This window comes from Heptranchias perlo, chromosome 10, assembly GCF_035084215.1.
Source record: "Heptranchias perlo isolate sHepPer1 chromosome 10, sHepPer1.hap1, whole genome shotgun sequence".
Taxonomy (NCBI): domain Eukaryota; kingdom Metazoa; phylum Chordata; class Chondrichthyes; order Hexanchiformes; family Hexanchidae; genus Heptranchias; species Heptranchias perlo.
In genome coordinates, this window is record NC_090334.1 from 5,594,212 (window position 1) to 5,620,742 (window position 26,531).

A 26,531-nucleotide genomic window follows, 5' to 3' on the forward strand; every position below is an offset into this window, starting at 1 on the left:
GAAAACGATGGTGTTTGTGCCTCTCCTGAGATTAGGAGCCGGCAGGATGGACAGCATCACCCCAGGAAGCATTTTCACATTTTTTTTGTGCTGATCAAGTAGAGGAAGATTAGTTTTGTGGCAAAGAACACTGCGTTACAGGCACCCAGTGTATATGAAACACTCGCCAATCCCGCCACCGATGGTGCTGACCAAAGTAAGGCACTTACAGACTTTAAACCCCTCTGCTTAAATGGTTCAGGTCTTTTTGAATACTAGGTATCTTCTTTATACTTGTAACCTGGCCTATAGCATAGTATCATTACCAAATTTAACTATAATAGATTAAAATTTGTCGGTAGATAAATTTCCATTATAATTCCTACGTCTATATTTAAAATGGAAACTTCCAAGTAATCTGGTCACACTAATTACTACCTCCTGCCAATATGGCGCTCTAGCACTTCCAAACCAAGCCTCCCAGCTCCTTGGCCTCTATGACATAAAAACTCCTCCGTTCCAACAACTCTTGCCTGCTTTAACTGTAAATAATTTAAAATCAAATATTGTACAAAAACACGGACGAAATGTATCTGACTTTAAAATGAGGACTGAATTACGTCTGCACATCCTGATCCAAATATCACCTGCCCTCTGACCCCGCTTCGCCTGTCTACACTCGGTTTTAGGTCTCCCAGGAGAGGAGATGGAGTGCGGAGGGATCAGTGTAGGAGCAGCCAATTTGCACTCAGCAATATCCCACAAACAGCAATGAAGTAATTGACCAGATAATCTTTTTTTTGGATGTATTAGTTGAAGGATAAATGTTCATAGAATCATAGAATGGTTACAGCACAGGAGGAGGCCATTCAGCCCATCAAGCCCGTGCCAGCTCTTTATAAGAGCAATCCAGTTAGTCCCATTCCCCCACTCTATCCCCGTAGCCCTTCAATTTTTTTCCCTTCAAGTATTTATCCAATTGGAAGATTATGACCAGCACCTCTGCAATTTCCACCCTTAGTTCCCTCAGCAACCAAGGACGCATCCTATCCGGACCGGGTGATTTATCTACTTTAAGTACAGCCAGACTTTCTAATGTCTCTTTATCAATTTTCACCCCATCCAGTATCTCAACTACCTCCTCTTTTACTGTGACTTTGGCAGCATCTTCTTCCTTGGTAAAGACAGATGCAAAGTATTCATTTAGTACCTCAGCCATGCCCTCTGCCTCCATGCATAGGTCTCCTTTTAGGTCCCTGATCAGCCCCACCCCTCCTCTTACTACCCATTTATTATTTATATGCCTATGAAAGACCTTTGGATTCCCTTTTATGTTGACTGCCAGACTATTCTTACTCTCTTTGCCCCTCTTATTTCCTTTTTCACTTCCCCTCTGAACTTTCTATACTCAGCCTGGTTCTCAATTGTATTCTCAACCTGACATCAATCTTACTCTATCTCTTTCATCATTCAGGGAGCTCTGGCTTTTGTTGCCCTACCTTTCCCCCTCCTGGGAATGTACCTAGACTGTACCCGAACCATCTCCTCTTTAAAGGCCGCCCATTGTTCGATTACAGTTTTGCCTGCTAATCTTTGATACCATTTTACGAGGGCCAGATCCGTTCTCAATCCACTGAAATTGGTCCTCCTCCAATTAAGTATGTTAGCCAGAACTAGGACAACTCCCCTGTTCTTTTAATAATGCCATGAGCTCTTTTACATCCATCTGATAGAGCAGAAAGGGCCTCGGTTTAATGTCTCCTCAGAAAGACGGCAGTGCAGTGTCGGGTGAGCCTAGATTATGGGATAAGGATAAAAATACTGCACTTCACGTTTACTTTCAGAGTTATCAGGAATGTCGATTTTGACCAGCCAGTGGTTTTTTTTGAGTTGAGTGGCTAGAAAATCTCCAAGTGCAAACTGGGCCCCAAAAATCCAAAACCGTTTTTAAACAGAAATGTGTACTTTGTATCACCTTTGGCTTCACATCTTGGGGAGGGATCATGTAGCTTCTCCCAACATTTGGGTTGTGGTGCCTGTGATTAGCTGCTACAGATTTGAAAATGATGGACTGGGAACTGCTCTTTCTCACTGCTTTTGACGGAGGCCGTTAGTAGCAAGGTTGCTGCAAACAACTTGCATTTATACAGCGTCCTCGATGTTGAAAAGGCTTTGTGGGAGAGTTAGGAGAAGGTGAACGAAGAGTTGGTTGTAGAGGTGGGTTTCAAGAATATTTTGTAAAGTGCAGAGAGGTTCAGGGAAGGAGTTTCAGAGACTCGTGCCCAGGCAATTATTGTTGTTGCCATCAAAAATACAGCAGCATTAGTCATAATCTTTCACAGCTCTCTTGATTCAGGAATTGTGCCATTAGATTGGAAATTTCTTAATGTTACTCCCTTATTTAAGGAGGGTGGGAGAGAGAAACCAAGTAACTAGAGGCTTGTCAGTCAGTTGTGGGGAAGCTACTAGAATCTGTCATTAGGGACAGAGTGATTGAGCACTTGGAATAAATATGAACTGGGTCAGAGAGAGCCACATGGATTTGTAAAGGGTACGTCATGTTTGACTAATCTGGTTGGATTTTTTGAAGAGGTCATAAGGCAGATAAGGGAATGTTTACGGATATTATTTATATGGACTACCAGAAGGCATTCGACAATTTCCATATAACAGACTATTAGCAAAAATGAGAGCGCATGGAATTGGAGGTAACCTATTGACATGGGTAGGGAATTAGTTAGGAGGTAGAAGACAGTGAGTAGGGATAATGGGTATGGACTCAAATTGGCAGGATGTGACTCGTCGTGTCCCCCAGGAATCTGTACTGGTCATCTTGTAACTATATTTATAAATGTCTTGGATGAAGAAATAGAGAGCCGTATATCTAAATTTGATGATGACACTAAGTTAGGTGGAAATAGTGTAGAGGGGAGTACAATGTTGCAAAGGGACATTGATAGATTAAGTGAGTGGGCAAAACTGTGGCAGATGGAGTTCAATGTGGGAAAGTGTGAGGTCATACACTTTGGTGCTAAGAAAGAAAATACTCTGATCTATCTAAATGGTGAGAAGCTAGGAACTGTGGATGAGCAGAGATTTAGGGGTCCAAGTACAGAAATCACTGAAAGCTGGTGAACAGGTACAAAAAATAATTTAAAAGGCCTTTATCTCAAGGAGTCTGGAATACAAAGGGATGGAATTGATGTTACAGTTGTACTGAGCTCTGGTCAGACCCCATCTGGAGTATTGCGTTCAGTTCTGGGCACCGCACCTCAGGAAGGATGTATTGGCCTTGAGGGGGTTCACCGGAATGATACCAGGACTAAAAGGATTAAATTATGAGGACAGGTTGCATGAACGAGGCTTGTATTCCCTTAAATATAAAACATTAAGGGGTGATCAAGATGATTAAAGGATTTGACAGGGTAGATGGAAACTCTTTCCTCTACTGGGAGAGTCCAGAACAAGGGGGCATAACCTTAACATTAGAGCTAGGCTGTTCAGGGGTGATGTCAGGAAGCACTTCTTCACACAAAGGGGAGTGGAAATCAGGAACTCTCTCCCCCAAAAAGCTGCTGAGATTCAGGGTCAATTGAAACTTTCAAAACTGAGATTAACAGATTTTTATTAGGGAACCAAGGCAAGTCGACTGGGGTTAAGATACAGATCTGCTATGACCTAATGTTCCTATCTGGCGGAGGGATCAGACATTCACTGGTCACCCTCTTGCTGGAGATGGGCGGCCCTGTTGTTTCTAAAATAAATTAAGATACAATGAATGTCAACATAATTGTTGAGGCAGATTCCTGGACACCCCGTCGGGGTCCTGCCGTGGCCGTGGGCGCAGGCGGCCGAGGCCGGAAGTGACCATGAGGTGCCCGCTCTGCCGCCTGTGCCGAGTTGTGATGAGGATGAGCGGGGCCGCCGGCGGCGACAAGAGGAAAGCGCTCGAGCAGGAGCCGGAACTCGGGCCCCAGGGCAGCGGCCAACCTCCGACTAAAAAACTCAGGAACAAGAAGTGTAAGAGCGGCCGGGCCGGCGAGCGCTACGTGCCCCCGCCCGGGAAGAAGAATCTCGGCATCAGCTTCAGTCACCAGCACTTCAGAGGTAAAGAGTGCGGGCGGGCGGGCGGGCCCGCACTGAGCGCATTAAAATAATCTCATTGTTTCACGCAAATCACTAATGGGTCCGGGCGGGAGGGCGGGCCCGTATTGACCGCAATAAAATAGTATAAAAACAGAACACTATAGATTCTAGAAATCTGAAACCAAAATAGAAAACGCTGGAAATACTCAACGGGTCAGACGGCATCTGTGAAGAAATAAGTCAGTCAGTTGACTTTCCAGATCTTAAGATCCTTCCTCGGGATTGAAGCGGGCGGGCCCGCACTGACCGCATTAAATTAATGTAATTGTTTCACGTTGGGTCACTGATTGATGCGGCTGGCGGGCGGCCCCGTCCTCAGGAAGGATCTTAAGATCTGAAATGTCAACTGACTTTATTTTTTTTTTACATAGAATCTGCAGGACAGAAACAGGCCATCCGCCCCAAATGGTCTATTGCCTGTGTTTATATTCCATCAGCTTCTTCTCACTCCAATTGCTTCTTCCCACCCTGCCCCATATCCCTTTATTCCCATATCCCTTTATTCCCATATCCCTTTATTCCCATATCCCTTTATTCCCATATCCCTTTATTCCCATCTCCCTGGTGCATCAAGCCTCCCTTTAAATGCATCATTACTATCTGCTTCAACCACTCCATGTGGCAGTGAGTTCCACATTCTCACCATTCTGTAAAGAAACTCCTCCTAAATTCTTTATTTGATCTGTTAGTGGACATCTTATATTTATGCCCCCTTGTTCTGGACTCACTCACAAGTGGAAACAGTTTTTCCCAATCAAACCCCTTCCTGATTTTAAACACCGCTATCAGCTCTCCTCTTAGTCTTCTCTTTTCCAGAGTATAGAGTTCCAGTCTGCTCAGTCTTTCCTGATAGTTGCATCCTCTAAATTCTGGCAATATCCTTGAAAATCTTTTCTGAGCCAGTGCGTAAATATCCTTTTTGTAGAATGGAGACCAGAACTGCGCACAATACTCCGTGTGGTCAAACCAAGGTTCTATATCAATTTAGCAATACCTCCCAGATTTTGGAAACGAACCTCATCCTCAACGATGGCGGAGTCCAGCACGTGAGTGCAAAAGACAAGGCTGAAGCGTTTGCAACCATCTTCAGCCAGAAGTGCCGAGTGGACGATCCATCTCGGCCTCCTCCCGATATCCCCACCAACAAAGAAGCCAGTCTTAAGCCAATTCGATTCACTCCACGTGATATCAAGAAACGGCTGAGTGCACTGGACACAGCAAAGGCTATGGGCCCCGACAACATCCCAGCTGTGGTGCTGAAGTCTTGTGCTCCAGAACTAGCTGCGCCTCTAGCCAAACTGTTCCAGTACAGCTACAACACTGGCATCTACCCGACAATGTGGAAAATTGCCCAGGTATGTCCTGTCCACAAAAAGCAGGACAAATCCAATCCGGCCAATTACCGCCCCATCAGTCTACTCTCGATCATCAGCAAAGTGATGGAAGGTGTCGTCGACAGTGCTATCAAGCGGCACTTACTCACCAATAACCTGCTCACCGATGCTCAGTTTGGGTTCCGCCAGGACCACTCGGCTCCAGACCTCATTACAGCCTTGGTCCAAACATGGACAAAAGAGCTGAATTCCAGAGGTGAGGTGAGAGTGACTGCACTTGACATAAAGGCAGCATTTGACCGAGTGGCACCAAGGAGCCCTAGTAAAATTGAAGTCAAAGGGAATCAGGGGGAAAACTCTCTAATGGCTGGAGTCATACCTAGCACAAAGGAAGATGGTAGTGGTTGTTGGAGGCCAATCATCTCAGCCCCAGGACATTGCTGCAGGAGTTCCTCAGGGCAGTGTCCTCGGCCCAACCATCTTCAGCTGCTTCATCAATGACCATCCCTCCATCATAAGGTCAGAAATGGGGATGTTTGCTGATGATTGCACAGTGTTCAGTTCCATTCGCAACCCCTCAAATAATGAAGCAGTCCGAGCCCGCATGCAGCAAGACCTGGACAACATCCAGGCTTGGGGTCATACGTGGCGAGTAACATTCGCGCCAGACAAGTGCCGGGCAATGATCATCTCCAACAAGAGAAAGTCTAACCACCTTCCCATGACATTCAACGGCATTACCATCGCTGAATCCCCCACCATCAACATCCTGGGGGTCACCATTGACCAGAAACTTAACTGGACCAGCTATATAAATACAAGAGCAGGTCAGAGGCTGGGTATTCTGTGGCGAGTGACTCACCTCCTGACTCCAGGATCTTTCCACCATCCACAAGGCACAAGTCAGGAGTGTGATGGAATACTCTCCACTTGCCTGGATGAGTGCAGCTCCAACAACACTAGAAGCTCGACACCATCCAGGATAAAGCAGCCCGCTTGATTGGCACCCCATCCACCACCCTAAACATTCACTCCCTTCACCACCGGCGCACTGTGGCTGCAGTGTGCACCATCCACAGGATGCACTGCAGCAACTCGCCAAGGCGTCTTCGACAGCACCTCCCAAACTCGTGACCTCTACCACCTAGAAGGACAAGGGCAGCAGGCACATGGGAACAACACCACCTGCACGTTACCCTCCAAGTCACACACCATTCCGACTTGGAAATATATCGCCGTTCCTTCATCGTCGCTGGGTCAAAATCCTGGAACTCCCTTCCTAACAGCACTGTGGGAGAACCGTCACCACATGGACTGCAGCGGTTCAAGAAGGCGGCTCACCACCATCTTCTCGAGGGCAATTAAGGATGGGTAATAAATGCCTCACCAGCGACGCTCACATCCCATAAACGAATTAAAAAAAAATTTTGTTTGCACTCTTTACGGCCTTATCGATTGTGTTGCTGCTTTTAGTGATTTATGTACCTGTATTCCCACACCTCTCTGCTCCTCGACCCCATTTAATTTCTTACCTTCCCAGGGATAAATGACCTCCTTATTCTTCCTACCAAAATAAACCACCTCACACTTCATTATATTGAATTTGATTTAGCCATTTATCTGCTCAATCTGGAAGTCTGTTTATGTCTCCACATTATTAGCTATAATTCCCCCTCCTCCCTCCCCCTTGATTTGGTATCATCTGCAAATTTCAGTACCATGTATGATTGTACCCTTGCTCATTAGTATAGCGGGCAATTTGCTAAAAAGGTGCTTTATTAAACTTTACACAAGGACCAACATACGCAGTGTTGGGGCAGTAGTTTACAAGCAGAGCAAGAGATCATATCAACCATTCCGCACTGGGTAGAGTTGTGTCTGCCTCAGGAGCCTTGAAGAAAGTGCTTTCCAGCCTCGCCTGGGGTATCTTTGTTCGTTGGTTATCTCTCACTTCTTTTGCCCTGCCTGGGGTGACCTCTCGGAACTCTTGTCTTCAGACCTGCTCCGCCTGGAGCCACTTCTGTCGATCTGGATCGTTTGTTGAAATGTTGAATAGCTGTTTGGTTGGTCTCCAACATCACCAGTCATTACTCCTGCCAAGTCTCTACAATAATACTAGTGCTGGGTGCTCCTTTTATGCCACTTTTGGGGGTGGACCCAGGATCAACTATTGACATGGGCCCCTGCTGTATTGGGGTTTCCCAAAAGGGTGAGGTGCCCAATGGTGCTTTGAGTTCTTCGTTTCTTTAACGATAAGGGGTCCGCAGAAGCAGCTGGTGTCCCACCTCTGGTCTTAACCAATCATCACCTTACACAGTAGCTCAAGACTCTTTTGCCTCATCTTATCTGGTCTTGTCATTGAGTCAAGGCTGGGAGTCCATAATTCTCCAGGCCTTCCTTGACTCCTTCAGATTCCAGGCCAGGTTTCATGGACCAGCCTTGAAAGGCTCCATTGTTTATGGCTGTCCAGTATCTGATAAGGGTCCCAGCTCTAACTAGTCAGGAATGCTTGTTTCATCTTTTAATTTGTTTGTGTAAACAAGGCAGAATGCTGAGGCCTTTCTTGTAAGTTGATGTGATCTAAGAGCTCCCCGCTCTGCTATTAGCCCCACGCGGTTCACACATCCAGCACCAGAGTATTTAGTCACATAAAAAGAGTCATATAAAAAGAGAAACACATACAGATGCCATTATACAGTCATACCTCCAGTTCCTGATTCCAAATCATTTTTATATATTTAAAAATGATTTGGAAATTAATTCAAGAGAAACTTCCCTCAATTCCTACCCTCTGTTTTCTGTTTTGTAGCCATCTTTCAATCCATTCTGCTACATGGCACTATTCCTTTTTCTATTGAATTATTATATATGGATGCTAGTGTTTCTGCTACCTAGTTTCTTTGAGTATTTACGGGTGCAAGCCATCTGGACCCGGGGCCTTATCCTCTAGATTGTCTAGTATTTCCTTTCTTTCTATCTGAACTATTGTAAGATCTCTCTTGACTTTGTCTATAGTTGTCATTTACTTTTTGGTAGCCTTTTGAGTGAAAACTGAGGTAAAGTATATATTCAGTATCCCCTCCTGTGAGTTTACCTGGCTCAATTTTTCTCTCCAGCTTAGGGCTGGAGCTTAAAACAATAATTTAAACTTGATAAATTCATTAGTCAATAAAACTAAGAATAGTGAGTGATTAAAAACTCTAATAAAGTAAATAAATAAATTCTTGGTAGAATGACAGTGCAGATGGTGTGCCATAACTTCAGCATGTGGGAATCGGTGGAGACAGGCGAGATCCCAGGCAACCACATCTGCAGTAAGTGTCTGAAACTCGAGGAACTTCAGCTCAGAGTTGTTGAGCTAGACACCGAGCTGCAGACACTACGATGCATCGAGGGCATCTTTTAATTTGTTTGTGTAAACAAGCCAGAAGGCGGAATGCTGAGGCTGCCTTTCTTGCAAGTTGATGTGATCTAAGAGCTCCCCGCTCTGCTGTTAGCCCCGCACGGTTCACACATCCAGCACCAGAGTATTTAGTCACGCAAAGTCATATAAAAAAAGATACACATACAGACGCCATTATAGTGAGTTCACTTGCCCACTATTCTAATGAGCAAGGGTACAATCTTAGTCATACCTCCAGTTCCTGATTCCAAATCCTTTATGTATGTGGTGAACAACAGTTGTACTAGCGCAGATCACTGTGGGATTCTTTGATCCAGGAGGCAGTCATACCCCTTAGATTAGGTAGTAGTTTAGATTCATTCAGTGATCAGGGACAGGATGGTGTGACTGCAAGTCAAGCAGGTATGGGGACTCAGGATGTAGTGATAGAGGAGACTCAATCCTTGCCCTTGTCCAACAGGTACGAGGTACTTGCTACCTGCATGGATGAGAGCAAAGATTGCAGGGAGGATGGGCAAACTGACCATGGTAATATGGTACAGGAGGCCATTCAAGTGGGAATGTGGTAGTGGTAGGGGATAGTATAGTCAGGGGGATAGACACTGTTCTCTGCAGCTGCGACCTGGAGTCCCGAAGGCTGTGTTGCCTGCCTGGTGCCAGGGTTAAGGACATCTCCTTGCAGCTGGAAAAGAACTTGAAGCATGAGGGGGGGGATTCAGTTGTCGTGGTCCACATGGGGACCAACGACATGGGTAGAACCAGATACTGCTGAGACAGTTTGAGGAGCTAGGGTGTAAATTAATAAGCAGAATCTCAAAGGTAATAATCTCTGGATTAATACCTGAGCCACATGCAAATTGATATAGGGGCAAATAGATCAGAGAGTTAAATGCGTGGCTCAAGGATTGGTGTGGAAGACAGGGGTTTCAATTTATGGGGCACTGGCACCAGTACTGGGGAAAGAGGGAGCTGTTCCGTTGGGACGGGTTCCACTTAAGCCCGGGCTGGGGCCGGTGTCCTGACAAATTGAATAACTAGGGCTGTAGACAGGGCTTTAAACTAAAAAGGGGGGTGGGGGGGGAGTGGGGAGGGGAGTCAGGTGAGAGGAAATTTAGAAATCTAATGAGAAAAGTCAAGGCATAGAGCAGTGTAGTGATTTGGGTAAAGATAAGCAGAGTGTGGCAGGAAGAGACAGAGTTTACCAATAATAGAGCATCAACAAGTAAGGTCAAAGCTGGGAAAAATGGTAAAAAGTCAAAATTAAAGGCTGTTTATCTGAATGCACGGAGCATTCGTAACAAGATAGATGAATTTATTGCACAAATAGAGATAAACGGGTTTGACCTAATAGCCATTACAGAGACATGGTTGCAAAATGACCAAGGTTGGGAACTGAATATTCCAGGATACATGACACTTAGAAAAGACAGGCAGAATGGAAAAGGAGGGGGTGTAATAAAGGATCTCATAAGGACAGTAGCGAGAAAGGATCTTGGCTCGGAAGATCAGGAAGTAGAATCAGTATGGGTGGAAATAAGAAATAACAAGGGGCAGAAAACACTGGTGGGAGTAGTTTATAGATCCCCTAATAGTAGCTATACCATTGGACAGAGTATTAATCAAGAAATAATAGGTGCTTGTAACAAAGGTAATGCAGTAATCATGGGGGACTTTAATCTTCATATCGACTGGGCAAATCAAATTGGCAAAGATAGTTTGGAGGACGAGTTCATGGAATGTATTCGAGACAGTTTCCTAGAGCAATATGTCATTGAACCAACCAGGGAACAGGCTATTTTAGATCTTGTATTATGTAATGTGTAATGAGACAAGGTTAATTAGTAATCTCACAGTAAAGGATCCTCTGGGGAAGTGTGATCATAATATGATAGAATTTCACATTAAGTTTGAAAGTAATGTACTTAAGAAACTAGAGTGTTAAACTCAAATAAAACCAATTACATAGGTATGAGGGGCGAGTTGTCAAAGGTAGATTGGGAAATTAGATTAAAGGGTTTGACAGCTGAAAAGCAATGGCAAACATTTAAAGAAATATTTCAATATTCTCAACAAATATACATTCCATTGAGAAATAAAAACTCCACGGGAAAAGTAATCCACCTGTGGCTAACTGAAGAAGTTAAGGAGAGTATTAGATTGAAAGAAGAGGCCTATAATGTTGCCAAGAAGCGTAATAAACCTGGGGACTGGGACAGTTTTAGAAACCAACAAAGATGACCAAAAAACTGATAAGGGAGAAAATAGAATATGAAAGTAAACTGGTAGAGGCAGAAACCCTCAGCTCATTTAAAAAGTACCTGGATGTGCACCTGAAGTGCCGTGACCTACAAGGCGACGGACCAAGTGCTGGAAAGTGAGATTAGGCTGGGTGGCTCATTTTCGGCCGGCGCGGACACGATGGGCCGAATGGCCTCCTTCTGTGCGGTAAATTTTCTATGATTCTAAAGTAGCAAGAAATATAAAAACAGATTGTAAGAGCTTCTACAAGTATGTAAAAAGGAAGAGAGTAGCAAAAGTAAACATTGGTCCCTTAGAGGCTGAGACAGGAGCAATTATAATGGGGAATCAGGAAATGGCAGATGCGTTAGACAAATATTTTGTATCTGTCTTCACAGTAGAAGACATGAAAAGCATACCAAAAATAGTGGGAAGCCATGGGACTAATGAGAGTGAGGAACTTAAAGTGACTGATATCACTAGAGAAAAAGTACTGGAGAAATTAATGGGACTAAAAGCAGACAAATCCCCTGGACCTGATGCCCTACATTAGAGGGTTCTAAAAGAGGGGGCTGCAGGGATAGTGGGTGCATTGGTTATAATCTTCCAAAATTCTCTGGATCTTGGAACAGTCCCAGTGGACTAGAAGGTAGCAAATGTTACCCTGCTATTCAAGAATGGAGGGAGAGAGAAAACAGGGAACTACAGGCTAGTTAGCCTGACATCAGTCACTGGGAAAATGCTGGAATCCATTATTAAGGAAGTGATAACAGGGCACTTAGATAATCATAATATGATTAGGCAGAGTCAACATGGTTTTATGAAAGGGAAATCGTGTTTGACAAATTTATTATAGATTTTTGAGGATGTAACTAGCAGGGTAGATAAAGGGGAACCAGTGGATGTCGTATATTTTTGGATTTTCAAAAGGCATTCGATAAGGTGCCACATGAAAGGTACACAAGGTAAAGGCTCATGGGGTTGGGGGTAATATATCAGCATTGAAAGAGGATTGGTTAATGGACAGAAAACAAAGAGTAGGGATATACAGGTCATTTTCAGGTTGGCAGGCTGTAACTAGTGAGGTGCCACAAGGATCAGTGCTTGGGCCTCAGCTATTTACAATCTATATTGCTGACTTAGATGAAGGGACCGAGTGTAATGTATCCAATGCTGATGATACAAAGCTAGGTGGGAAAGTAAGCTGAGAGGAAGACACAAGGAGTCTGCAAAGGGATATATACGGGTTAAGTGAGTGGGCAAGAAGGTGGCAGATGGAGTATAATGTGGGGAAATGTGAGGATATTCACTTCGGTAGGAAGAATAGAAAAACAGAATATATTTTAAATGGTGAAAAACTATTAAATGTTGGTGTTCAGAGAGATTTGGGTGTCCTCATACAAGAAACACAAAAAGTTAACATGCAGATACAGCAGGCAATTAGGAAAGTAAATGGTATGTAGGCTTTTATTGCAAAGGGGTCGGAGTACAAGAGTAAGGAAGTCTTGCTACAATTGTACAGGGCTTTGGTGAGACTTCACCTGGAATACTGTGTACGGTTTTGGTCTCCTTATCTAAGAAAGGATATACTTGTCTTAGAGGCGGTGCATCTAGATTAATTCCTGGGATGAGAGGGTTGTCCTGTGAAAAGAGGTTGAGTAGAATGGGCCTATATTCTCTGGAGTTTAGAAGAATGAGAGGTGATCTCATAGAAACATATAAGATTCTGAGGGGGCTTGACAGGGTCGATGCTGAGAGGTTGTTTCCCCTGGCTGGAGAGTCCAGAACTAGGGGCATAGTCACAGGATAAGGGCTCGGCCATTGAAGACTGAGATGAGGAGGAATTTCTTCACTCAGAGGGTTGTGAATCTTTGGAATTCTCTACCCCAGAGGGCTGTGGATGCTGAGTCATTGAGTATATTCAAGGCTGAGATGGATGGATTTTTGGACTCTAGGGGAATCAAGGGATATGGGGATTGGGCGGGAAAGTGGAGTTGAGGTCGAAGATCAGCCATGATCTGATTGAATGGCGGAGCAGGCTCGAGGGGCCTACTCCTGCTCCTAACTCTTATGTTCTTGTGTTCTCAGTGACTCTAACCTATCTTAATTCTCCTTTTGTTATTTATGTGCCTATAGAATACTTTACTATTTCATTTTATATTCTTTGATATTTTCATTTCATATTTCCTCTTTGCCTTCCTAATTGTCTTTATAACCTCTTTCCTAAGCTCATCAAATTCCCATTTGTCATCCTTTCCTTTATTATTTATGTACTTTGCCTATCCCTTTTTGTTTATGTTCAATTTTATCCTCACCTCTTTATTAGCGATGTCATCTCATTCTTGGCCAGTTTGTTCATATTTTTAGTGGAATATATTTCTCTTGAATTGTTATTGAACTGTCCTTTTAAATATTGTCCCCTGTTGTTCTACCTCTTTGTCTGTCGATATTTTTCTCCAGTTTACCTTCCTTAGCTCCATCCTCATTCCCTCGTAGATGGCTTTTTTCCAATCTATTACTTTGGACTTTGTACAATTTATATCTCTCTCAATCATTACCTTAAACCTTACAATACGGTGATCCCTGGTCCCCCGGATATTCTTCCACACTTATTTCTCTCATCTGTTCTGGTTCATTTCCCATTACTGGGTCCAGTATTGCTTCCTCCCTTGTTGAGCTTCTTACGTATTGGGTCAGAAAGGAGCCTTGTGTACACTGTAAATGCTCCATCCCATTCTTCCCTGTCACTTCCTCCCTGGCAGTTTATTTGGGGGTAGTTGAAATCCCCATGATTATGATTGTGTTTTTTACTCATAAAATGGTACAGCACAGACGGAGGCCATTCGACCCATCGTTCCTGTGCCGGCTCTTTGAAGGTGCTGTCCAATTAGTCCCACTCCCCTGCTCTTTTCCCATAGTCCTGCAATTTTTTCCATTCAAGTATTTATCTAATTCTCTTTTGGAAGTTATTATTGTATCTGCTTCCACCACCCTTTCAGGCAGTGCATTCCAGATCATAACAACTTGCTGCATTTTAAAAAAAATAAATTCTCCTAGTGTCCCCTCAGGTTCTTTTGCCAATTATATTAAATCTGTGTTCTCTGGTTACTGACCCTCCTGCCAGTGGAAACAGTTTCTCCTTATTTACTCTCAAAACCATCATAATTTTGAACACCTCTATTAAATCTCCCCTTAACCTTCTCTGCTCTAAGGAGAACAATCCCAGCTTTTTCAGCCTCTCCACATAACTGAAGTCCCTCATCCCTGGAACCATTCTAGTAAACCTCCTCTGCTCCCTCTCTAAGGCATTGATATCCTTCCTAAAGTGTGGTGCCCAGAATTGGACACAGTACGCCAGCTGAGGCCTAACTGGTGATTCATTACGGTTTATCATAACTTCCTTGCTTTTGTACTCTATGCCTCTATTTATAAATTGTAAACAATTTTACAACACCAAGTTATAGTCCAGCAATTTTATTTTAAATTCACAAGCTTTCGGAGGTTACCTCCTTCTTCAGGTGAACGATTTTAAAAACGATTATAAATTCTATTTATAAAGCCCAGGATCCCGTATGCTTTTTTAACAGCCTTCTCAACTTGTCCTGCCACCTCCTACTCACTTCATAGATTTACCTACAATTTCTCCCTATACTTCCTTTCTGCTATCTGGTGGTCTGTAGTGTACCCCTAATAGTGTGACTGATGCCTTTCTATCCTTTATCTCAATTCATACTGATTCTGTTTCTATTCCTGTTAGTTATGTCTCTTCTTCCTCCTGTCATTATGTTGTTTCTGATGAGCACAACTACCCCACCCACTCCCCATCTTCCGTCCCAATCTTTCTAAATACATTATAGCCTGCAATGTTTAACTGAAAATCCTGTCCTGTCTGCAGCCATGTTTCCATTATCCCTATTACATCTCTTTCCTCACTTCTGATTATTGCCTCCAATTCCCCCGTTTTGTTGCTGATGCTTTGTATTCATGCTCTTATTTTCATTGCTCCTGCTTTATTGTTCTCAGGTACTTATTACTTCCTATAATCTTTTCTGTTTCTGGATTATTTTAACTTTATATCTTCTTATCTTTAGGGTTACTTTTTTTTATTATTCATTCTTGGGATGTGGGCGTCGCTGGCAAGGCCAGCATTTATTGCCCATCCCTAATTGCCCTCGAGAAGGTGGTGGTGAGCCGCCTTCTTGAACCGCTGCAGTCCGTGTGGTGAAGGTTCTCCCACAATGCTGTTAGGAAGGGAGTTCCAGGATTTTGACCCAGCGACAATGAAGGAACGGCAATATATTTCCAAGTCGGGATGGTGTGTGACTTGGAGGGGAACGTGCAGGTGGTGGTGTTCCCATGTGCCTGCTGCTCTTGTCCTTCTAGTTGGTAGAGGTCGCGGGTTTGGGAGATTCTGTCGAAGAAGCCTTGGCGAGTTGCTGCAGTGCATCCTGTGGATGGTACACACTGCAGCCACAGTGCGCCGGTGGTGACAGGAGTGAATATTTAGGCTGGTAGATGGGCTGCCGATCAAGCGGGCTGCTTTGTCCTGGATGGTGTCGAGCTTGAGTGTTGTTGGAGCTGCTCTCATCCAGGCCAGTGGAGAGTATTCCATCACACTCCTGACTTGTGCCTTGTAGATAGTGGAGAGATTTTGGGGAATCAGGACGTGAGTCACTCGCTGCAGAATACCCAGCCTCTGACCTGCTGTAGTAGCCACGGCATTTATGTGGCTGTTCAAGTTGAGTTTCTGGTCAGTGGTGACCTCCATGATGTTGATGGTGAGGGATTCAGCGATGGTAATGCCGTTGAACGTCAAGGGGAGGTGGTCATTGCCTGGCAATTGTGTGGCGCGAATGTTACTTGCCACTTCTGAGCCCAAACCTGGATGTTGTCCAGGTCTTGCTTCATGTGGGTGTGGACTGTGTCATTATCTGAGGAATTCCAATGGAGCCGAACACTGTGCAATCATCAGTGAAAAGCCTCACTTCTGACCTTATGATGGAGGGAAGGTCATTGATGAAGTAGCTGAAGATGGTTGGGCCTGGGACACTGCCCTGAAGAACTCCTGCAGCAATGTCCTGGGGCTGAGATGATTGGTCTCCAATAACCACTACCATCTTCCTTTGTGCTCGGTATGATTCCAGCCACTGGAGTGTTTTCCCCCTGATTCCCATTGATTTCAATTTTACTAGGGCTCCTTGGTGCCACACTCTGTCAAATGCTGCCTTGATGTCAAGTGCAGTCACTCTCACCTCACCTCTGGAATTCAGCTCATATCCGTGTTTGGACCAAGGCTGTAATGAGGTCTGGAGACAAGCAGTTCTGGCGGAACCCAAATTGAGCATTGGTGAGCAGGTTATTGATGAGTAAGTGCCGCTTGATTGCACTGGTGACGACTCCTTCCATCACTTTGCTGATGATTGGGAGTAGGCTGATGGGGTGGTAATTGACTGAGTTTGGTTTGTCCTGCTTTTTATGGACAGGACATACCTGGGCAATTTCCCACATTATCGGGTAGATGCCGAAGTTGTTGCTGTACTGGAACAATTTAGCTAGAGGCGCAGCTAGTTCCGGAGCACAGACCTTCAGCACTGCAGCTGGGATGTTGTCGGGGCCCGTAACCTTTGCTGTGTCTGATGCACTCAGCTGTTTCTAGATATTACATGGAGTGAATCGAATTGGCTGATAACTGGCATTTGTGATATTGGGACCTCAGGAGCGGGCTGAGAAGGATCATCTAACTTGGCACTTCTGGCTGAAGATGGTTGCAATCGCTTCAGCCTTGTCTTTTGCAATCACGTGCTGGACTCAGCCATCATTGAGGGTGGGGATGTTTACAGAGCCTCCTCCTCCCGTTAGTTGTTTAATTGTCCACCACCATTCACGACTGGATGTGGCAGGACTGCAGAGCTTTGATCTGATCTGTTGGTTGTGGAATCGCTTAGCTCTGTCTATAGCATGCTGTTTCTGCTGTTTAGCATGCATGTAGTCCTGTTGTAGCTTCTCCAAGTTGGCACCTCATTCAGGTACACCTGGTGCTGCTCCTGGCATGCTCTTCTACACTCCTCATTGAACCAGGGTTGATCATCTGGCTTGATGGTGATGGGGCCCACACTGACCACATTAAAATAATATTACTGTTTCACAGTGGTCTCTAATGGGTGAAGCGGGCCCACACTGACTATATTAAAATAATCTCATTGTTTCACGCTGGCCACTGCTGCTGAGCGAGGCAGGCGGGTGAATTTTAGTTCGTGTTCTCCCCTAGAAGGGCTGGCTATCACCAGGCTCCATGTTTGTTGACCGGGCCCCACACCCAAGGAGTGTTCTTCGTGCATGAGCCTGGCACGGTGAGTGTCGGTTGACCCATGGGGAGCTGTGGGCTGTGTGGGGAAGAATCTTCTTGGGATGTGAGTAAATTCATCCTCACCTCCTGAGTCACTAACCCATTGCTGGTCCATCGTGTGCGTGTGTGTGCGTGTGCGTCGGGGCCAATTATGAATTGCTACTTTTGGCCTTGGTGCACGAGGTTAAGGAGGGGTATTAACAGCTGGGGCTCCCAAGCTCCATCAAAGTGCCCCACCCACGGACATCAGGCTCAGCAGTGCCCTTGACAGCTGAACAGCCTGACGTCTCAGAGTTCACAGGGCTCGGCATCTGAGGGAGCCTGGGGTTTACAGACCTGTACCCCAGCATGAGACAGCAGATTCCTGGGGGAGGGTTGGAGGCGGAAGTGAAGTGGGAAAAACTGTGTGAAGAGTGTGTGCTCCAGTGTTTACACAGCCGGACGGTTAGTGATTCCTGAGTGATCAGTAATGCTCCTTTTTTCCATTCTCGCCCCTCAGAGACCCAATATTACTTTGAGCACGGACTGAGGAAGGTGATTCCCTACTATTATGATTTCCAGACCTACTGTAAAGGACGCTGGGTCGGGAAGACCCTACGGGATGTGTTTACCTCGGAGTTCAGAGTTGAGCCCATCGAGTACTACGCCCAGGCTGCCAAAGCTGGCCGAATCCGACTCAATGAGAAACCCGCCGACCTTAACACGGTCTTAAAGGTACAGTAATTTGTGTTGGTGTTTAAAGGAGGTCAGTGGCTGTGTTTCAGTGGTTAAAGGGGATCAACGGGCACAAATTTTAATTTATATGGGCGGTCACTGGGCACAGTCAATATTGGCAGGGAGGGTCCCCAGGAGTGTGGTCAGTATTTCCAGGGGGTCCCTGGGGGGTGCGTCAGTATTTCCAGGGGGTCCCTGGGGGGTGCGTCAGTATTTACAGGGGGCCCCTGGGGGGTGCGTCAGTATTTACAGGGGGCCCCTGGGGGGTGCGTCAGTATTTACAGGGGGCCCCTGGGGGGTGCGTCAGTATTTACAGGGGGCCCCTGGGGGGTGCGTCAGTATTTACAGGGGGCCCCTGGGGGGTGCGTCAGTATTTACAGGGGGCCCCTGGGGGGTGCGTCAGTATTTACAGGGGGCCCCTGGGGGGTGCGTCAGTATTTACAGGGGGCCCCTGGGGGGTGCGTCAGTATTTACAGGGGGCCCCTGGGGGGTGCGTCAGTATTTACAGGGGGCCCCTGGGGGGTGCGTCAGTATTTACAGGGGGCCCCTGGGGGGTGCGTCAGTATTTACAGGGGGCCCCTGGGGGGTGCGTCAGTATTTACAGGGGGCCCCTGGGGGGTGCGTCAGTATTTACAGGGGGCCCCTGGGGGGTGCGTCAGTATTTACAGGGGGCCCCTGGGGGGTGCGTCAGTATTTACAGGGGGCCCCTGGGGGGTGCGTCAGTATTTACAGGGGGCCCCTGGGGGGTGCGTCAGTATTTACAGGGGGCCCCTGGGGGGGTGCGTCAGTATTTACAGGGGGCCCCTGGGGGGTGCGTCAGTGTTTACAGGGGGCCCCTGGGGGGTGCGTCAGTGTTTACAGGGGGCCCCTGGGGGGTGCGTCAGTGTTTACAGGGGGCCCCTGGGGGGTGCGTCAGTGTTTACAGGGGGCCCCTGGGGGGTGCGTCAGTGTTTACAGGGGGCCCCTGGGGGGTGCGTCAGTGTTTACAGGGGGCCCCTGGGGGGTGCGTCAGTGTTTACAGGGGGCCCCTGGGGGGTGCGTCAGTGTTTACAGGGGGCCCCTGGGGGGTGCGTCAGTGTTTACAGGGGGCCCCCGGGGGGTGCGTCAGTGTTTACAGGGGGCCCCCGGGGGGTGCGTCAGTGTTTACAGGGGGCCCCCGGGGGGTGCGTCAGTGTTTACAGGGGGCCCCCGGGGGGTGCGTCAGTGTTTACAGGGGGCCCCCGGGGGGTGCGTCAGTGTTTACAGGGGGCCCCCGGGGGGTGCGTCAGTGTTTACAGGGGGCCCCCGGGGGGTGCGTCAGTGTTTACAGGGGGCCCCCGGGGGGTGCGTCAGTGTTTACAGGGGGCCCCCGGGGGGTGCGTCAGCGTTTCCAGGGGGCCCCCGGGGGGTGCGTCAGCGTTTCCAGGGGGCCCCCGGGGGGTGCGTCAGCGTTTACAGGGGGCCCCCGGGGGGTGCGTCAGCGTTTCCAGGGGGTCCCCGGGGGGGGGGGGGCGTCAGTATTTACTATGCGTCCTGGATAAAGCACCTGGTTTACTTGCGGCTGACAGTGAGAGGGCCTGGCCTCTGGCTTCGGCTGCACTCCCGTTGTGGGGATGCATCTTAAGTATACAGGTTGGTCAGTTAATTATAATTTGGATTATTATTCGGCCATTGTAATAGGTGTATGGTTTAGTGCTCCACTGGCCATTGCCTTTACCCTCTATGGCCACTGGGGGAGCCCTCGTCCACCCTTTAATGGTCGGTGAACTTTAATCATTTCACTGACCATGTTCAGGGGAAGCAGAAAGTTCCCTTTCCTCCTTTTATAGATCTTCCCCTCTGCCTCACTGTGTGTGGTCTCAATTTCCCCAGGGTAGGGGGCATAAACAAAGACAGCCAGGGCTCCTACTGCTCTTCACTATCCCTGTTGAACAGTGCGAGTGTGGCCATGACTGGGCTGGTCTGTGATGGAGTATCCTGGGCTCACACGTGGTAAAATGAGGTACGGGGTGGGAGGGTACAGGGAGCTGCGGAACTCATCCCTGACCAGGGTCAGCACTCTCAGGAGAGGAGGGGACATTGTCTGCCTTGCCTTGTGTGCACTTGACCGCTGTCCAACTGGGCCCTTGGGTCGTGGTTTGAGACGTGCCGTTGCCATTTGATTGACCCAGCAGGGGTCCGATTGACGCGAGGAGCTGGTTAGACGCGGCTTGCCAGTGTTAATGGTTCCCTTCATCATCTTCTAGAACAACGATTTCATGCGGAACACAGTCCACCGGCATGAGCCTCCTGTCACCGCTCAGCCCATTGAGATTCTGGCCCAGGACCAGGAGGTAGTTGTGGTGGACAAGCCGGCCTCCATCCCAGTCCACCCCTGCGGCCGGTTCCGACACAACACCGTCATCTTTATCCTGGGAAAGGAGCACAACCTGACTGAGTTGCACACCATTCACCGGCTGGACAGGCTCACCTCAGGGGTCCTCATGTTCGCCCGGACACTTGAGGTCTCGAAGAAAATGGACCAGCAAGTCCGAGAGAGACAGGTACAGTGTAAGGAAGATCCATGAAGGACTTAAGACCAGGTCTCAGAATGTTGGCCCCAAGGATTTCCTAGTATGTGCTGAGTTAACTGCTCTCAGCCAGGACGGTGCGAAGAAAGAAATAACTTGCATTTATATAGCGCCTTTCACAGCCTCAGGACCTCCCAAAGTGCTTTACAGCCAATGAAGTACGTTTGAAGTGTAGTCACTGTTGTAATGTAGGAAACACCCAATTTGCGGACAGCAAGATCCCACAAACAGCAATGAGATGAATGGCCAGATAATGTGTTTTAGTGATTTTGGCTCAGGGATAAATGTTGGCTCAGGACTCCGGGGAAAACTCCTCCCCTCGTCATCTTCAAAATAGTACCGTGGGATCTTTTACATCCACCAGGTTTAACGTCTCATCTGAAAGACGGCACCTCCTACATTGCAGCTCTCCCTCAGCTCGGCACTGCACTGGAGTATCAGTCTGGATTATGTGTTCAAGTCTCTGGAGTGAGGCTTGAACCCACGACCCTCTGACTCGGAGGGGCGAGAGTGCCATCAACTGACTTAGTTGCACTACCATCAGCTTTGATGCTTCTGGGCTGGGGAGGGGAGTAGTGGCCAGGGTTCCCATTCCTGACCACTGTCCAGTGACCCCCTGCTGGAAAGTACAGGTGGTTGTGGAACGGATTGGGCTTGGCTGTGAAGCCTTCCATTGTTGAATAGCCTGCCAATGCATTCTGTATAGACTCGCACACAAAGCGTGACCATTTGGGTGAGGTAGTGGAGAATTGTACACCGGCAATCAGTGTCATGGAGAGGGGGAGCTCAGCAGGGGCATGCCCCCAAACCGCCCCCACCCCCATCATCCCTCCCACCCCTTAACAAGCCCATGTGCTGGCAGTGTGCAGCACATCCACACTCACTGATGCATTGTAGATTCATGACTAAGGTCAGAGCATGTGGAGCCAGGGGACAGGTAGCAGAATGGATGCAAACCAGAGAGTAGGGGTTAAAGGTAGCTACTCAGACTGGTAAAAGGTGGGAAGTGGTGTTCCACAGGGATCGGTGCTGGGACCACAGTTGTTCACAATTTACATAAACGATTTGGATTTGGGAATCGGAATTACAATTTCAAAATTTGCAGCCGACACCAAATTGGGGGTTGCAGTTAATACAAAGGAAGAATGTGTCAAAATACAGGAGGTCATTAATAAACTTGCAGAATGGATGTGTAATTGGCAAATAAATTCCAATGTAGATAAGTGTGAGGTGGTGCATTTTGGTAGGAAGAGTAAGGAGGCCACATACTGCTGGGATAATAAGAGTCTAAATGGGGTAGAGGAGCAAAGGGATCTCTGGGTACAGATACACAAATCACTAAAAGTAGCGACGCAGGTTAATAAGGCCATAAAAAAGGGAAATCAAGCACTGGGGCTCATTTCTAGAGGGATGGAATTGAAAAGCAGAAAAGTTATGTTAAACTTGTATAGAACCTTGGTTAGACCACACAGTAGTGTAAACATTCTGGTCTCCATTTTATAGAAAGGATATGGAGGCATTGGAGAGGATGTAAAAAAGATTCACAAGGATGATACCAGAACTGAGAGGATATACTTATCAAGAAAGGCTGAACACACTGGGGCTCCTTTCTCTAGGAAAGAGAAGGCTGAGGGGTGACCTGATAGAGGTCTTTAAGATTATGAAAGGGTTTGATAGGGTCGACGTAGAGAAAATGTTTCCATTTGTGGGGAGTCCAAAACTAGAGGTCATAAATATAAAATAGTCGCTAATAAATCCAATAGAGAATTCAGGAGAAACGTCTTCACCCAAAGAGTGGTAAAAATGTGGAACTCGTTACCACAAGGAGTAGTTGAGGAAAATAACATAGATGCATTTAAGGGGAAGCTAGATAAGCACATGAGGGAGAAAGGAATAGAAAGGATATGTTGATGGGGTTAGATGAAGTAGGGTGGGAGGAGGCTCGTGTGGAGCATAAACTCAGGCATGGACCAGTTGGGCCGAATGGCCTGTTTCTGTGCTGTAGTTTCAATGTAACTTGATGACACTGTGATTTTTACCAGCTAACTGTGTTCCACTGCAGGGGTCAGTGTGGGATGCAGAGAGTAGCGGCTTGTTACAGGCATCTTCACACCAGCATCACAAAGTGCCTCTAAAGTAGAAAAACATCCCAAAGTGCTCCACAGAGAACTAGTCAACAAATAGACCCTGAGGTAAAGGAGCAGATATTGGGAGTGACCAAATGCTTTGTGACAGAACTGGGCTTTAAGAACAGTCGTAAAGGAGGAGAGGGAGGTGGAGTGACAGAGGGGCTCAGGGAGGGAATTCCAGAGAGTTGGGCTGAGATGGATGAAGGCACGGCCGCCAATGGTGAAAAGACAAGAAGCTAGCATCAGAGGAACATTGAGTTTGGGGAAGGGGGTTTAAGGTTTTTGGAAGTTACAGTGATGGGGAGGAGCAGAGCCGTGAGGGGCCCCATGATTACCTCAATGATCTGAAGAGTTGGTCACCCTGCAGTGGTTTGCCCAGTGTGTCTGGTTACTGTTCAGTCCCTGACCTATAACCTAGGCTGACTTGTGCTCTTGCGTTTCAGGTGCAGAAGGAATATGTGTGCCGAGTGCAGGGAGAGTTTCCAGACAGTGAAATCACGTGCGAGGAGCCCATCCTGGTCGTCTCCTACAAGGTGGGTGTGTGCCGAGTGGACCCCACCGGGAAACCGTGCAGAACCGTCTTCCAAAAACTGGGCTACAATGGCACGTCCAGCGTGGTGCGGTGTTTCCCTTACACCGGGCGCACCCACCAGATCCGAGTCCATCTCCAGTACCTGGGTCACCCCATTGTTAATGACCCAGTGTACAATACCGAGGCTTGGGGACCCCAGAGGGGCAAAGGGGGGAAGGTGGACAAAACGGACGAGGAGCTGCTGACTGCATTGGTGGACGTTCACCGGTTGAAAGAGAGCCTGGATCTCCTCGATCTGCCAGAAGAGGCGCACCGTTGTGCTGCGGAGGAGGCCGGCACAGACCACACAGGCGGCTCCACCACGCCAGCCAGTAGCCAAACTGAAGCCTGTGCAAATGTAAGGACTACAGGCGGGAACAGCGAGGCTGCTGAAGAGCGCGTGGGTAAGGCAGGAGACGACGGCTCTCTGGGAGTAACTGAAGCCACTGCCAGCGGCCAGGAAGAGAAGCCAGCGGCAGTAAAAGACACTCTGTGTGGAGAGTGCAAGCTGGTTCGGAAGGACCCATCTGCGAAGGACCTGATAATGTACCTCCATGCCCTGCACTACAAAGGGCTGGACTGGGAGTACAGCTCAAAGCTCCCCAGGTGGGCTGCTGCTGACTGGCAGGAGGACTGAAATACTGACTGCAAACCCAACTGCTATATAAAACCTGTACCAAGTGTACAGGGCCTGAATGTTCAGCAACTGTATGTGTGACAGAGATGCTGGAGGTGAAGGCTTGTACCTCATGTATAATACAAGATTCTCTTAAAGTTCAGTAATTTCCATGAAAAGAGAGGCATGAGGCTGTTTATATATTCAACTCTTATTGAAGATCGCCGCCCCCTGCACTCAGTCTGAGTGTTAATTTTGTTGGCCGCCTGTAACCCTCTCGCTCTAAGCTGACTGACTTAAGATGGTGACTGTGGGGTGCTACACTTGGCCTAAGCATCCTGGTCTAGATTATACACCATGGGATGGGAAGAGAAAGGCCAGGAGTCCTGCTTTGGCTGTGATGCCCTCGGCAGTTGAATAGCCTGTCAACTGGATCTGGAAATGAATGGTGGCCGCCTGGGTAAGGTATGGGGGAGCGGGGATGGCCCACGCCCATGTTTCCTTACTCCATTGAGGAGGGTGGGAAATGAGCACCACAACACTGTTGCTGAATGTGTTTCTGTTGCTGTAACGTATTTCTGACAGGATCCTCGCAATCTGACTGGAGTTGGTGCAAATGCACATCGATGATCTTTATTAACCACTGCGACTGATCTTTGGATCATTTAACGGCATTTTATGATTTTTACCTCAGTTCCTGTTTTTTGTTTGGATTTTGTTTACTGTAGGCAATACCAGGCAAAATAAAACATATCAGTGCCAAGAATATGGTGCAATGGAGTCGGAGAGACATGGGGGTGTGGGGGGAGCGGGGATGGAGTCGGACAGATATGGGGGGATGGGTGGGGAATGGAGTCGGAGAGATATGGGGGGGCGGGTGGGGGACGGAGTCGGACAGATATGGGGGGGGGCAGGTGGGGAATGGAGTCGGACAGATATGGGGGGGGGCGGGTGGGGAATGGAGTCGGAGAGATATGGGGGGGGGCGGGTGGGGAATGGAGTCGGACAGATATGGGGGGGGCGGGTGGGGAATGGAGTCGGAGAGATATGGAGGGGGCGGGTGGGGGACGGAGTCGGACAGATATGGGGGGGGCGGGTGGGGGACGGAGTCGGAGAGATATGGGGGGGGCGGGTGGGGGACGGAGTCGGACAGATATGGGGGGGGGGCGGGTGGGGAATGGAGTCGGAGAGATTCGTCCTGAATAGTGTCAAGCTGCTTGAATGTTGGAGCTGTCCCCCATCCAGGCAAGTGGAGAGTATTCCATCACTCTCCTGACTTGTGCCTTGTAGATGGTGGAAAGGCTTTGGGGAGTCAGGAGGTGAGTCACTCGCCGCAGAATACCCAGCCTCTGACCTGCTCTTGTAGCCACTGTATTTATATGGCTGGTCCAGTTAAGTTTCTGGTCAGTGGTGACCCCCAGGATGTTGATGGGGGATTCGGCGATGGTAATGCCGTTGAACTTTATGGGAAGGTGGTATGACTTTCTTGTTGGAGATGGTCATTGCCTGGCACTTGTCTGGTGCGAATGTTACTTGCCACTTATCAGCCCAAGCCTGGATGTTGTCCAGGTCTTGCTGCATGCAGGCTCGGACTGCTTCATTATCTGAGGGGTTGCGAATGGAACTGAACACTGCAGTCATCAGCGAACATCCCCATTTCTGACCTTATGATGGAGGGAAGGTCATTGATGAAGCAGCTGAAGATGGTTGGGCCTCGGACACTGCCCTGAGGAACTCCTGTAGCAATGCCCTGGGGTTGAGATGATTGGCCTCCAACAACCACTACCATCTTCCTTTGTGCTAGGTATGACTCCAGCCACTAGAGAGTTTTCCCCCTGATTCCCATTGACTTCAATTTTACTAGGGCTCCTTGGTGCCACACTCTGTCAAATGCTGCCTTGATGTCAAGGGCAGTCACTCTCACCTCACCTCTGGAATTCAGCTCTTTTGTCCATGTTTGGACCAAGGCTGTAATGAAGTCTGGAGCCGAGTGGTCCTGGCGGAACCTAAACTGAGCATCAGCGAGCAGGTTATTGGTGAGTAAGTGCCGCTTGATAGCACTGTCGACGACACCTTCCATCACTTTGTTTGTGACGAGAGTAGACTGATGGGGCGGTAATTGGCCAGAATGGATTTGTCCTGCTTTTTGTGGGCAGTTTGCCAAATCTTTGGGTCGATGCCAGTGTTGTATCTGTACTGGAATAGCTTGGCTAGAGGTGCGTCTAGTTCTAGAGCACAGGTCTTCAGCATTACAGTCGGGATCTTGTCGGGACCTGTCGCCTTTGTTGTGTCCGGTGCACTCAGCCATTTCTAGATATCACGTGGAGTGAGTGTAATTTGGCTGAAGACTGACATCTGTAATGCTGAGGACCTCAGGAGGAGGTCGAGAAGGATCATCCACTCGGCACTTATGGTTGAAGGTTGTTGTGAAGTGGAGACGTGACTGGGATGGTGTGACGAGGGGCGGTGTGACACCACTCCATTATACAGATTGGCTGGGCTGTCG

At 47.7% G+C, this 26,531-nt stretch overlaps 1 protein-coding gene across 1 annotated transcript; it reads left to right on the top strand.

Annotated features, from left to right (window-relative positions):
* The first annotated feature begins 3,789 nt into the window (after positions 1 to 3,789).
* Positions 3,790 to 24,204, top strand: rpusd2 (RNA pseudouridine synthase domain containing 2). The gene is made up of 4 exons (XM_067990964.1): positions 3,790 to 4,086; positions 17,946 to 18,160; positions 20,386 to 20,682; positions 23,282 to 24,204. The coding sequence occupies exons 1-4, from the start codon at positions 3,849 to 3,851 to the stop codon at positions 24,044 to 24,046; spliced, it is 1,515 nt and encodes a 504-aa protein (XP_067847065.1). The 5' UTR covers positions 3,790 to 3,848; the 3' UTR covers positions 24,047 to 24,204.
* The last annotated feature ends 2,327 nt before the right edge of the window (positions 24,205 to 26,531 follow it).

Excerpts from the sequence above, each read along its gene's own strand:
- rpusd2 (XM_067990964.1), top strand. The coding sequence starts at position 3,849 with ATGAGGTGCCCGCTCTGCCGCCTGTGCCGAGTTGTGATGAGGATGAGC. Across the intron at positions 18,161-20,385 it reads ACCTTAACACGGTCTTAAAG|AACAACGATTTCATGCGGAA; the intron begins GTACAGTAATTT and ends ATCATCTTCTAG. Across the intron at positions 20,683-23,281 it reads AGCAAGTCCGAGAGAGACAG|GTGCAGAAGGAATATGTGTG; the intron begins GTACAGTGTAAG and ends CTTGCGTTTCAG.